General features: G+C 44.9%; 1 protein-coding gene across 2 annotated transcripts; it reads left to right on the top strand.

Moving 5' to 3' along the window:
• Positions 1-694: 694 nt before the first annotated feature.
• LOC311026271 (uncharacterized protein) lies at positions 695-13,459 on the top strand. Of its 2 annotated transcripts, none has more exons than XM_084029716.1 (11): positions 695-1,056; positions 3,019-3,139; positions 4,179-4,286; positions 4,380-4,416; positions 4,553-6,348; positions 6,454-6,484; positions 7,248-9,013; positions 9,101-9,149; positions 9,312-11,110; positions 11,214-11,250; positions 11,357-13,459. In XM_084029716.1, the coding sequence occupies exons 1-11, from the start codon at positions 962-964 to the stop codon at positions 12,886-12,888; spliced, it is 7,371 nt and encodes a 2,456-aa protein (XP_083885842.1). In that variant the 5' UTR covers positions 695-961; the 3' UTR covers positions 12,889-13,459. The 2 variants fall into 2 exon arrangements, with proteins under 2 accessions (XP_083885842.1, XP_083885841.1); XM_084029715.1 differs by having other exon boundaries at positions 11,354-13,459.
• Positions 13,460-14,105: the final 646 nt, after the last annotated feature.

The following is a 14,105-nucleotide window of genomic DNA, read 5'->3' as shown; positions in this document are numbered from 1 at the left end:
CACAAATAACATTTTCATCAAACCACAAAAAGGTGATGGTTTTTCTTTTAACAATAATTATCAATATATTACTCAACTAAAAATATTCCAAGATAATTTATTTGTCATTGTAGTAATTAGGCAACAAATAAATATTTTTAAAAAATGGCTTGTTTCAACTACACAAAATCAAAGAGAATACTGTGTAATTTTATATAATCTTTAAGTGAGTGCCACATAAATTGATAGCTGATATACATATAGCTCCCCAGGGCTGCATGCTCAGCCCCCTCCAGTTCACGATGTACACCCACGACTGCATCAATGGAGCTGAGGTGGAGCAAGTGAACAGTTTTAGGTAGGAATCAGCATCACAAACAACCCGACACGGTCATCACGCATTTCCATCTTCTTCAACTCATCCCTCACTCTCCACATATAACTGTGTGTGTATTTTCTTATGTATCAAAGTGGGACTACAAACTGCATTTCTTTGTTCAACGATTGGTACAATGACAATAAAATAACTGTGTAACTTTGTTATAATGTAGCCTTCACGCGAGGCTTTAGGGGCCCGTGGAATTCCGAGCACTTGCCTGCTTTGCTCGGTTAGAATAGAATAGGTAGTGAACTATCTTGACAATGAAACTCTTTGGTCAAGTCTGGCGATGCCATTCTGCCCTCTGCTGGTTAACATTTTGTACTGCGCGCTCCAGTTCCTGGTTGATGGGATAACACGCTTTCGGCGACTCTTGGCTCACCACGCAACATCAAGTTTTGAAAGCATGGAATTAGTAGGTTCTTAGTTTACCAAAGAGGCTGTAAGCGAAAAGTAACGTTGAAACTCAAGTGTGTCGGTTGCAGGTTTCGCCCAAGGCATGGCTCTGTAGATTCTCCTGCAGGTTTGCTCTCAGTAGGCTTGCCAGCTTGCAACCGCCAGCTAAGCTAGCTAACTTGCTAGCTAGAAACATTGCAGTCCAAAATGACTGACTGCTGCGCCGCAGCGAACTGTGATTACCAGCGAGGGGGATCCGAAAACTCCCCTCCACTCTTCAGCTTCCCTTCGGACCCGGAGCGGTAAGAGCCGTGCTCATTTCACTGAGATGTGGTGTTTGAAACGAGCCGCTGAGCATTGCAAGATGAATGTGTTAGCTATGCACTGTTAGCGCTGGCGTTAGCTTAACATCATGTTGGCTAACAGTGACACAACTCCGTGGAAAATGGCGCAGACTAACGTTACTCTTGAAAGAAAAGTCCGTGTGAACTAGACTCCGCGGACCGGTCCGGGCTCGGAGTCCGACGCCGACCTGTGATATCGGCCGACATCTGTTTGTCCGCGTGTTCGGTTCGGTTTTAAACCGAGAGAAACCACAGTTTAAAACTTTTTGTGCTGTAATTTAAATCGCCGTCAGTACACGACGCCGACCCTCTCGCTAGTGAGGTAAGATCAGCAGAACTGACGTTAGCTTAGCACCGTTCACGTCTATGCTGTGCGATAGCGCCGTGGCGTTTTTTTGCGCCTTAAAAACGGCGTAAATCGCATAACTTTGCAGCGCAGCTCGCCGAACAATATCGCATGAAACTTGTATTTACCAAGTTTTAACAGGTGATGTCCCCGTGAACAAATAGCAGTCTAGCGCCCCCTGGCATCCCGCTGTTACCTCGCACTGGGACCCTGCTGGTGTGTACAAGCAGCGTTTAGTTGCACAAACATCAGTTAATCAGAGAGGATTTGAGGGCGCTGCCTGCACCGCAGCGCCGTGTCTGTGGACGGGAACCGGGCGCATCTCGGGGGTAATGAAGTAGTTCACGTCCAGACATGCAATGAGTTTGAATTTTCTTTTCTTCCCCTCCTTCATGATCTGGCATCCACCACCCGACCAATACTGTGTTAAACAGAGAGATCCACATCTCTTTAGTTGGAGGGCAAATCCATCCGCCCTTATTCTGGGCACGTATCAGTTAAATATAGTTGAAAGGGAGGGATGGAGTTATGAAAGATGAAATATTGAAAGCAAAAAATCTAATTTAAAATGGTGAAGCTCTTTCAGCATCGGTCACAAGTTTGCCTTTTTTTTTAAATCATCACCAACACTGAGGTGAAGTTGTGTTTAGGGATGGGATGATGTAGGATTTAAAAAGGGGGGGGGACCTTATTATTTATGGTCATCTTATTATAGATATGTTTATGATTGTTATAAAACAATGTCTTATCTGTGACACAAAAAAAAAATTGTACAAAATGTAAAGCGATTCCAGGATGTTTTAGTGTCTTTGAGAGTTTTTAAGCACATTTTGATAATTATCGGGTTACCGTGAATCCTGATTGTTTTGGCCAGGGTAGTTGTAACATTAAATGTTCATATCGTCCCGTGTCTAGATGTGTTAAATGCAGTAAACTGAAGCAGAAATGCATCAATCAAGTGTAGATATCCATTTGATCGTTGATCACAACCTCTTGATGTAAAACTACAACATTCATGTGCAATTAGCATCAAAACCATCTCACAGTTGAGTTGTGTGTCTTGTATTTGTATTTGCCATAGCAACTGACAGTTTTAGTTGAAACTAACCTATACGGTGGTTCGGGCCAATGTATTAAAATATTGTAATAACATTAATCATTTCCTATTTGTTTTTCCACTCAGCAATCATGTTGAACTGTCTAAACTATGAAATTGATGTCATTAAAATAATGACTGAATACATATTACTGTTTTTGTAGAAGTTCTTCTGCCCTTATTGAATCCTTTTGAACTAGATCAGGAAAGTAGCCTAGTTCAAGCAGTCCTGTATATAGGGTGCCGTCTAAATCAACAACCAAACAGCTATGGGGAAGCATTAGCAAAGAGTCACCATGGTTACCCATTTGGTGAAACGGAAGCAAACCGTTTCACAAACCCTCAAGAACTCATGTGTGTGTTTGTTGAGCTGTTGTTTACTATTTTAATATATCAATGCACAAGCCTTTTGACGAATGCTTAGTTTAATTATCATGCTTGATGCACCAGTTCATATCTTTGCTTGTGTACTTTTCAGATGCAAACAATGGCTGAACAACTGTCATCGCCAAGATTTGGCGTCGGAACCTCCTGAGCAGTTGCATAAGATGTACAGACTGTGTGCAAAGCACTTTGATCCTGCTGTGATCTCTCATCAGGTAAGAAGCACGTCTAAAGAGCGGCTAAGTCCCGCCCCTTCCTGTCTCCACCACGGGACCTTATTTTAGGACAAAATATGTACGACAGTCGTGGCAAGAGACAGTAATGTGTGAATTTTGTCAATTTAAAAGATAAAACATCATCTGTGTATTTCATGTCACAATGAATACAGGATCAAACATTATTTGTCTCTTGTTGTTGACTGCTGCACATATTTGTTCCAAAATAATGTCTTATTGGTGACACAGGAAGGGGCGGGGCTAAGCCTCTGTCATTCATTGTCCTTTGTATATATTATTATATTAAGATTATTATTATGCTTGTGATTTCACCCGCTGTGTTCTTGTAATTAAGGAACCACTTGTGCAGTTCTTAGTCAACAATAGATGAAGAACTAAAACAAGTGCTAACTTGTTTATGTTCATGAAGAACATTTGAAACACGACTGTGCAATCACTGTACAGTATGTGACACAAGTTGGGTTTTTGTTATGTTTCTAATGTGATTGGTTTTATTGTGGCCAGTGATGCCCAGTGCTACTGTACATGCAGTCACATTTCTTAACCCCAGTATCATGTGGTGTAAACGTGAGATGCACTGATAGTGATATCCGTCGGATACTGACTCAAACAGCTGGTGAGGTATCGGTGACAATATGGTTAGCAAAAGCTGTCTAAGTGCCATCATGGTAGAGATATCAAAGTATTAATAGAGCCTGGTTTAAAAAATACAGGGTATAAATATATTTATGCAGGGAGCCTTTATGATTTATGATCATCTCATTTAATATTATTTGATTGTTTTTCACTACAAAGCATGTTCACAAAAAGTGTCATAGCTGTGAGACAATAAAACAATAGTTTTTCTTAACATAAGGAAAAGTCATTCCAGTTTGTTTTCGCGCCACTTCAAGAGTTTTAAGCATATGGTGATTTTCAGGATAATATTGTGACTCTCTATTATTTTAGCAGGTAATCATGACATCTTTAATTCACATTGAATGTTGAGGATAAAAGTCGAGTGTCTCCATTGTTTCAGAGCGCCTCCAGTTGTGTCTTAAGGGAAGATGCTGTTCCAACAATATTTGACTCAATAATGCCTGTGAATAATCAACCCACCTGCAACAGGAAGCGAGCCAGAGATCCTGTAAGTATTTCGTTCAATCTTTAAAAAGTCTCTTCTGAAAGATTTTCATCAGCCGTTACTAAAAATGTCTAATCAAACTTTCCATCTATGTAGTCTGAAGAGGAACCTACCTCTGTGAAGAAAACAAAAGGTACAGTAACTGTCACTTGATTCTTGAAAAATCCACTTAGAGGAGTCAGAATGTAAAGATTGATTGAATGATTCAAATATGCATTGCTGTCAAATAATCTCAGCCTTTCATTCAGGTCTTTTCTCTTTGCCTTCAGAAAGCACAGCTGCAGCAGAAGTGACTGAGGAGAGGAGACAAGTAGAAGAAGAGGACAGGGAGGCGCCTGAACTGGAAAAAGAGGACCAAACCCAGGAGGGAGCCAGCTCTAAAGCAAAAGAGACTCTGAAAGTCTATTTCAAGGAAATCCTGGCACTGACTGGATTCAGCATAAATGGTGCAAACATCAGCAGCGATGAGCCGATGAGTGCGAGAGGACAGCAGGCGCTCAATCGCATCTGTGTGGAGAAAATCGACAAGAAAGAAATCCTCCAGTTCTGCGAGGACCTCATGAGGGAGGAGATCCAAAACAGCCTCAGACAAGCACGCTTCTTCTCCATTCTGCTTCAGGATGTGACAAATATAGAGGGAAAGGAGCAGATCCCGGTTTTCATCAGGTCCGTCACAGTCGATGGGTTCCCACAGAAGCACCTCATTGGGTTCTTACCGTGCGACATGGATACAGATAATCTGTTTTTCACGCTTCTCGCCGAGCTGCGAAACAAGTGGGGGCTGAGGATGGAGCACTGCAGAGGACTCACCTATCTGGTCACGGGCAGCATGTGTCAGAAGATGCGAGACCTCACCTCCAGGATCCTGCAGGAGTTCCCGCAAGTGGTTCTGTCACCGAGTGACCCGTATGCCTTCAACATATGGATCATTCGCTGCATGCCAGTGCCCTCCATTCAAAATGTTGCTAACACTGTAGAGGAAGTGGCCTCGTTACTCAGGAGAACGCCAGATCTGTGCAAAAGATTGGAGGGAAAGATTGGGATGGCATATGGGCACATGAAGGGGGAGGTGGACAGGATCAAGGCGGCTGTCAGTGAGAATTGGGAATATGGCACTGATGCCTTCCAGACCATGTTAGACATTCTGGAGCCGTTCCTGAACTGCATTAACGAAATGATTTCAAAGGTAGATGAAGATACTGCTGAACAGATGGCCAAGCTCAAGCCAGTTTTGAAGAATTTCAATTTCATCATCACACTTGTTGTTCTGAAGAACACCCTCTGTTGTGTGAGCATACTCAACTCGAGTCTCAGGGGAATAATTAGCATCAGCAGTACGTTGCAGTACACAATCTCCAATGCCTTAAAGCTGGTAAGCAAATACCAACAGGAGCTTGCGATATTCCACAGGAAATGGTTCTCAGATGCAGTTGGCCGAGCGAAGAAGCTGGGAGTGGAGGTCACCAAACCAGAGGTGGGCCAGGAAGACGCGACTGAAACGCCACTGGAGGACCTTTTCAGAGAAACCCTGAGCCGGCCCATCTTGCAGTATCTGGTTGCAGAGGTGAAGAGAGTGTTCAGCACGGAGATGGTGAGGATTCTCCGGTGGCTGTCGTTAGTGCCGTCTTACATGGCTGACCACAATTTCAGCATTCGCAGGGATAAGGTGGCGGACGCCAACTTGAACAACCTCGCGAGGCCCGACACGTTCTACGAAGAGCTCGGCTGTTGGGAGGTGAAGTGGAGGCACGCGAGCAAGCGCAGAATCCTACCGACCACGGTGTTCGCCACGCTCAAGATCCCCGATATTGGCTTTTACCCGAATGTGCAGAGCCTGCTGCGGGTGCTGGGCACTGTTCCTTGTGTAAATGCAGAGGCAGATGTGTATGGCCAGTACCATATGGTGCTGGAGCGGTGCCACGCCTACCTGACAGCCACACCAGAGGACCAACGGCAGTGCAGCATGGCGTATGTGTACGTGAACCAAGATGTGCACTTCAGTGTTGAACAAATGGTGGATTCATATGCCCAGAAGCATCCAGACATCCTGCATTTGTTGCAGACGGTAAGTCGGTTTTCATTAGCAGAATACTATTGAACATCATCGCCCTCTTTAGTCATAAAGCAGCTGTTTTACCCGAAATGACATTGTACTTTGTGTGTTTTACAGGATGATGACGTAAAGGAGAAGCCTCCCCAAGGTGAGATGACGTTAAAATGATTTAACATTTCAGCATGCAGCAATTTGGGTTAATCACACAGCTATTCTGTCACACAATATAGCAAATTCTGCTTCTTCTCTTTCCTTCAGTGTAATTGTAAAATGTCTCCAGAGTGTCGCTGCTCCTGAACAACTTTATAACGGCTCAATTCAAATCTTACATTTTATTCATTAAAGTGGTGATGTCACCAAGAAACACATTAGCAGAATGTCTACCCAGACGCCCTCAAACAAAGCTAGAGAGGAGCTGTGTGGGGAGTCTCCATATTGAAAAGACAAATGTAAATGTCCTTTGTATGGACTTCTAGAGGAAGAGGAGCTGAAGAACGAGTGGCTTAAATTCATTTTATCACTATTCCTCAGCAGAACAACTCCTGTTATCTGGTTATGGTAAGACATTGGACATGGGACATTTCTGACCAACAAAGCAGTGGACCAATCAGAACAGAACAGCCAGGATGTCAAAATAAAGTATTTTTTGAGTATTAAAGCATGTAAACATGTTCTAGTAGTAACCTGAAATACAAGTATGAACCAGAAGTAGTTCCCCTTTAAGAGAATATTAAGTTGGGCAGCATGCACAATGATAGCTGCATTTAAAACAATGTTCTTGTAATGAAATGTTTATGGGACATGAGTGGACCTAGGCAAGTTTAATAATATTTTGAAACTAAGTATGCACACTTATTTACTAATGTGTTTAACTTGTCCATTAACAAGACCTTTCTCACCTCTCGTTTCAGTGGCAGCCCATGGGAACCACGCCGAGAAGGACACTGAAGAAGAATTACAGTTCTTAAACCTAGAGATGGATGCGGAGAGGCTGGTGGAGCTGAAGTGTGCAGAGACGGACAGAGAGTCTCTTAAGTCTGCTTTGCAGGCTGCAGTGACGACTGCGTACAGCAGTCAAAGCCGGCGACACGGCGATGCCTCCGCTCAGGAAGGAGAGGTGGAGTATGTGACCAAGTCTGAAATGAAAGAAGTCCTCAGTGTGTGCGAGAAGGCTGTCAGGGAGGGAATCCTCCAGGAAGTGGGGACGTCGTTCTTTTCCATGTTCATCGACTGTGTTGTGAAGTTTGGGGAGAAGGACTTCCTTCCACTTTTCCTGAGGTTTGTGGACAGTTTTGATGTCATGCGATTGGAGTTGATGGGATTCGTTGAGGCAGATCTGGATTGCGACGCTATGGTACAGCGTCTCCTGGAAATAGTCACCGGTGAGTGGGGTCTGGATTTGAAGAACTGCAGAGGTCAAGCATACTTAGGCTCTGGCGATGTTTCCTATAAGCTGAAAGCCTTTGCCTGCAAAGTCCAGGAGACTCACCCTCTTGCTATAAGCACACACTGCTCTTCATACTCTTTCAACACGTGGTGGTCCAAATCCATCCCAGTGCCTGCAGTTAAGAGAGCCCTGGATACATTTGAAGAGGTTTTGATGTTTTTTGGCAGCAGCCCTACTCTGCAGAGACAGCTAGACCATGTGATAGCCTTTGGTCTGAGAGAGAGCTATGAAAAGGTCCAAGAGTTGCAGGGGACGTTCTGTGCCCTTTGGCAAGAGAAGCATGACTCTTATGAGGTGTTTGTGCAGATGCTGGAGCCTCTGGTTGAATGTCTGGAGAAAATAAAAAACAACCCCCAGAGATGGAAAGCTTTTGTGTCCGACCAAGCTGGGGCGCTCCTCCGCAAGGTCATGGAATTTGACTTCATCATTGCTATGGTGGTGTTGAAGAACGCGTCCTCGTTCTCCCGAGAGCTGAGTGCAGGTCTCCAGAAGGACCACTTCAGCGCCGCATCCCAGCTCTGCCAAATCAGCGGTATCGTGGCCACTCTGAACCGAGTAAAAACCAACATGAAGGTCTTTCACCAGAACTGGTTTGACGAGGCCTGTGCGATGGCACAGAGTCTAAGAGTGCAGATTGAAGTGCCTGAAAATTCTTCGCCAAGAGACGGCATGATGAAGCCAGTCGGTTATTACAAAGACGGCTTGAGTGTTCCCCTGGTAGACAACCTCATCAATGCCGTGAAGGATCACTTTTCAGAGGACCACAAAGAGGCTCTCAACTTCCTCTCCCTAGTCCCGTGCTCGGTCACAGTGAGTTACATGTTTGAGAGCTTGAAGTCCAAGCCTCCTCTCTACAGCAGCGATCTCCCCGACGCCGACAACTTCTTCACAGAGCTGTGCTGTTGGAGAGTAACATGGAAGACCAAAGTAGCATCCGTGACCATCCCGGGCTCCATATTTCACACTCTGCGGCTGCCGCTCATGCAGTACTTTGGCAACATCAATGCGCTCCTGAGGATAATGTCCGTGCTCCCCAGCACCGCGCTGGAGGACTGCGGTGTCATAATGCGCCACAAGAAGTTCCAAGAGTACCTGAGAAATACGAATCCCAAAGACAGGTCTCCGTGCTTGGCTATGCTGCAGGTGGGAACGGACTTCAGCAGAGACCTGGACCGCATGGTGACTCAGTGTTTGAAGGTCACTCCGCAAGCCTTGGAGGGTATTTGTCTGGTACGTGCTTGAGTAAAAATGATTCCCTGTATTTTATTTATAATATGAATGTCTGCCTAACTTTTATTCACTTTGGTATTTTCACAGGACAAGGAATCCAAAAGTTTCAAGGGGAACTCTGAAAATAATATGGAAGGTATGGTTGTTTAAATTTTATTTTTACATTTATTAACGACTCCTAAGTATTAAGTACATGAGTTATCTTATGTCCATATTAATTATTGAAAGTAGCTTGTTTTGCCCTGATTTCAGTGTTTGGTGTAACCACTGTTGTCTTGTCTGCCCCTGACATTTGTAGTTGATTGTGTGAAGGAGGAAGCTGAAGAGCCTATAATCCAGCACTCTCCCGACAAGGTGGAGGATCAGGACATGAAACCAGCCGATGAGAACGGCCACTCAGGAGACAATCGTCAGAGTTTGGCGACGGTATTCAAACTGGCCACAGTACTGGGCAAAAAGAACAGCAGTCTATCTGAGCTGTCAGAAGAGGACAGAGAGCTTTTCATCCAGGAGCTCAGCATGTGCCACTGGTTTGGAAATGAGAGCAAATGCACACCTTCTATAGGTGATGATGAGATGGTAAATCTCCTCATCAATGGAATCAGAGATGTCATACTCAAGGAAATACAGGAGTCGCCATTCTTCTCGCTCATCACAGACAAGCCTGTCAAAATTGCTGACAAGACCCACCTGCCTGTGTTTGTCAGGTATGTTGGAGAGTCTAATCCCAAAGTAGAGCTCCTGGGTTTCTTACCATTCGACGAAAACAGTCATGTTGACACGCAAGCCAATAACCTTGCAAAGATTCTCACTGAAGACTGGGGCTTACCAATGTCTCAGTGCCGCGGACAGGCATTCATGCACTTGGGCTCGGGGTATCAGAGCCTAAAGAAAATGTCTTTGGATTTCCTCATGAGCTACCCGCTCTCGGTCGTGACACCCAGCGAGTCTTGCGGCCTCGCCCATTGGCTGGCAGGAAGTGTGCCTTGCCTTTCAGTAGCAAAGATGTTGGATATCACAGAAGACCTGCTGATGTTCTTTGACGAGTCTCCTTCTCTGGAGGGACGGCTGGCACAGGCTGTTGACGGGCTACTGAATATGCCGCGAGAAGCCCTGGAGGAAATGCCAGAAACATGTTGCTCGAGGTGGAAGAAGAGAGAGGACTTCTTTGACATCCTCGCTGACACATTAGAGGGCATCCTCAGCTGCCTGGATGCCGTCAGCTCTAGTGCCATGGGTGCCAAGTCCATGCATGCGCAAGTTCTCTCCACTGCGCTGCGAAATCTGGATTTCATCGTCACCCTTGTGATTTTGAAGAATGCTTGCGCTCCCCTTCGTAACTGTAGCACTGTCTTCCGCTGTGGAAACCCTGCTGATATTCTCTGTGAAGTAGAAAAAATCCCCTCCATCATAGAGACTCTTAACAAAATGTTAGAGAACGTGAGCAATCTGCACTCGACTTGGTTCGAGCAGGCGTTCAAGCTCGCGACCAAGGTCGCTCCTGAACAAGTGTGCTTCTCGGAGGAAGCCAACAGCTATGAATCTCCTGAGATATATTACAGGGAGAATCTGAGTGTTCCTCTCCTCAGAAGTCTCATTGATGAAATGAAGTACAGCTTCTCAGACGGCCACCTAAAGGCCCTGTCGGTCCTGTCGCTGCTGCCCTCCTGCAATCCACAGCCCATTCTGCCGGAGACCAAAGACAAACCGTTCAGCCTCTACCTTGCAGAGCTGTCTGAGCCCGAAGCGGCCGAGCAGGAAGTCAACGCGTGGGCCGCCATCTGGGAAGAGAAATACCAGGATGCTGCTCCTCCGTCATCCATTGCTGAAACGCTGGTCCACCCCGAGTCCAAGAGCCACCCAACGGTTACCTCACTGCTTAGGCTAGTAGCTGTCCTGCCCAGTGTCAGCATGGAGTGGGACCTGATGAAGACCACTCTGAATTCCATGAGGGATCTGCTGAAAAACACTGTATGCAAAGGCAACAGGAAGGATCGGGTGGTGCTCCTCTCTCACTGCACAACTCTGCAGAGACTGCCCGAGGTCATTGAGAAGTGTATGGAGGTTGATCCAGAGAGCAGTCCATGTCTTTCCCAGGTAAATATCAAAGGTTTTAAGATTCTTCTTTGTTAAATTGTAAAAGAAAACAACTTTAAAGCATTTATTTACAGCCATTCTAATCATCACCACATTTTTTTAGGTGATGGGGAGTTTGCAAAGACTTAAGTTGGACAGTGGTAAGTCCTGGCAACTTGATTATCAAGAATCACAATGTCTTTGATTTTAAGTTGACAAATAATAAATGTGTGGCATTAATATTAATTTAAACTTTTTCTAAAGCAGGAGGCGTTGAAGTAAAAGCAGCAGCACCAGCAGAATCTCCCTCTTCCATTACAGCAGAGAAGCCTGCCGATGGAGAGGCGAAGGCCGATAATGAAGTGACGCTGGAGGTCGCACAAGGACCACGAAAAGCAGTGTCTTTCTACGAGCCACAGCTGCGTGAGCAAATCCTCAAGGAACTCTGGGACTCTCAGTTCTTTACGGTTATAACTGAGCAAGCTGTTGAAATTGACGGTGAGCTCTATGTCCCGTTATGCATCAGGTACTTAAACAAAGAGGACATCCAGTGTGAGGAAACGCTGGCTTTCATCCCTTTTGTTCAAGACCCAGTTGTCTTTGCAGACGCTGTTGAGACGGCACTGTCTGAGAAGTGGGGGCTCAACATGGAGTACTGCAGAGGGCAGGCGTCGCTCAGTGTTGGTGAAGTCGGAGCTCAGATGAGGGCTGTGAGTTTAGCTGTAGCTACGAAATACCCCCAGGCTGTGAGAACTGTGAGCTCGGCGCTGTCTCTGAACGTATGGCTGGCTAAATCCTCTCCCGCTGAAGAAGCAGCAGACGGAGCCGTTCTCATAGGGAAAGTCTTACATTGGCTCACCGAGGACGCAGAACGCCAGAACAAACTGGAAGACATGATCATTCAGGTGTTCCAGCAGGATGAAATGAAGGGCAACGAGCTGAGGGACAGACTCGTCAAAAACTGGGAGAAGTGTCACGACATGCACGAGGTGATGGTGGAGATCTTCGAAGCCGTCATGCTCTGTTTGAACGAGCTGAAGGGGGAGGGCAGCGCTTCAAACCGGCAGCAGGCGTCACAGTTGTTTGATGCGATCAGAAACTTTGAGTTCATCCTGTCGACTGTGGTGCAGAAGAACGTCCTGAGTGTCACTAAAAAGCTGAGTCAGTGTCTGCAGGGCAAACCTTTAGATATGTTGATGGCTGTGAATAATTTGCCGGATCTCAAGGCGTCTCTCGGCACGCTGAGGAGTGATATCGACGGCCATCACAAGGCCTGGTTCGAGGAAGCCACCGCGCTGGCTTCTAAACTCCACGTAACAATGTTGCATCTGGTGCTTCTGGAGCCGCTGAGCGAGTTTTACAAAGAATCAGTCAGCATGAAGGTGGTAGAGCACTCAATAGCAGAAATTGAAGACCTCTTCACAGAAAAGGTATTGGATGCCTTGAGGTGTCTGGAGATTGTGCCTTACGCAATGTCCAAAATAGAAACCAGCATTCTTAGTGGTCTTCTGTACTGCCTGTACAAGGAGGACTTGCCAGATCAGGGCTCTCTTCAATCTGAGATACTGTTGTGGAAGGAGAAGTGGCTGGATCCCCTGGCAGGCTATCTGCCAACTACTGTACTCGACACGCTCAAGACGTCACAGATCAGAAGTTTTAGTAACATTGAGACTCTCCTCAGACTCCAGGTCATCTTGCCGTTTTCAAGGAGGGAGAGCAACTTCAGGCAGGGAAAAAGAAGCTTACAGGAGTTCATACAGCGGGAGAAGCGCTCCCTCGCTGAGCTTCATCCTCTGTAAGCGTTGCAGGTCTTCCGTCACTAGCTAGCAGATTTGAGCAATGCGTTCGAGATGTCACCGCCACCATACCTAAGAACTAATGTCTCAGCCCTAATTCTGAACTTCTGTGTACATTATTGATCTAAATTCTTTGAGATTTCCTTTTGTTGTTATCCTGCATACCAATCCCTACGTTATGTTTTTTTATTATTCTGTAGTTTGTACAGTTGTACTGCCCAATGGGACCAATGTCTTGGCAAAAAAAAAGAGCAATGCTTGTGTGCCTTGATGCGAAACAAATAATTCAGCCCCATGTATCATGATGATTCAGATGTTGAAAAATGTCCCATTGGCGTTGACTGACTTCTGTTTTGCTGTCATGAACTTATTATAATGATTAAACTGCACCCTTAACCTTTCCTGGGCACAAATAGAAATGGTTAGATCCATCATGTCTTCTGATGATTTCTCATGTTTCCTGTCTCTTTGCAGGAATAAATTTGCTGTAAACGTATCTTTTCAAAGAATGTTTACTTAATAGGAAAACCTTCATATATATTTGTCAAAAAAGTAATAAAATGCTCCAAAAATATGTTTTGGTTTCTGTGGGGTTTTTAAAAAATATTTTTTAGGCTTTGTCTAAAAGTCAACACAAGATGGCGCAGTGGAGCTGTAAATAGTCTTAAGAGGAAATAAGTGGATGTGGCCAGAAGTGCCACTCTTAATGTGACTATACCTGCCAGTTTTATCACTTCAGGTAAATTGTAAATGTCGACTTGTAAAACCTGCACGTATCCTACTATAGCAATGAACTTTATTTAATTTATTTAGCCAAGAAGTTCCTTTTGCGATACAAGATCTCTTCTGCCGGGGAGACCTGGTAATGAAGTGCAGCTGGGCTGAAATAAATCCAGGTGAAGCTATTCTTTTTAGGATTACTATTTTGGTAAATGAAAAAACACTACAAAGAACCTTATCTTGTTAGCTTGTCTTATTAGCTGTGCCATGCTTACAGGGTATTTCAGTCATGTTCAATACTGTCTGCCAATGTTAATGATTGCTGACTGAAGATAAATAGTTCACCCACTAGGTCATAATCTGTATTAAATCTTAAAAAAAAATATCCTGCGTGATTCACTTACTAAGCAACAAGGATGTGGGTTTAGAGGGAGGGTTGCTAAGGTCATACAGCCACTACATTATCTCAAGATGCCTGGTAAATATTTATTTTACAATTA

This window comes from Eutrigla gurnardus, assembly GCF_963514095.1.
Source record: "Eutrigla gurnardus genome assembly, chromosome: 15".
NCBI classification, from domain to species: domain Eukaryota; kingdom Metazoa; phylum Chordata; class Actinopteri; order Perciformes; family Triglidae; genus Eutrigla; species Eutrigla gurnardus.
This window is presented reverse-complemented; position numbering and strand designations above follow the sequence as displayed.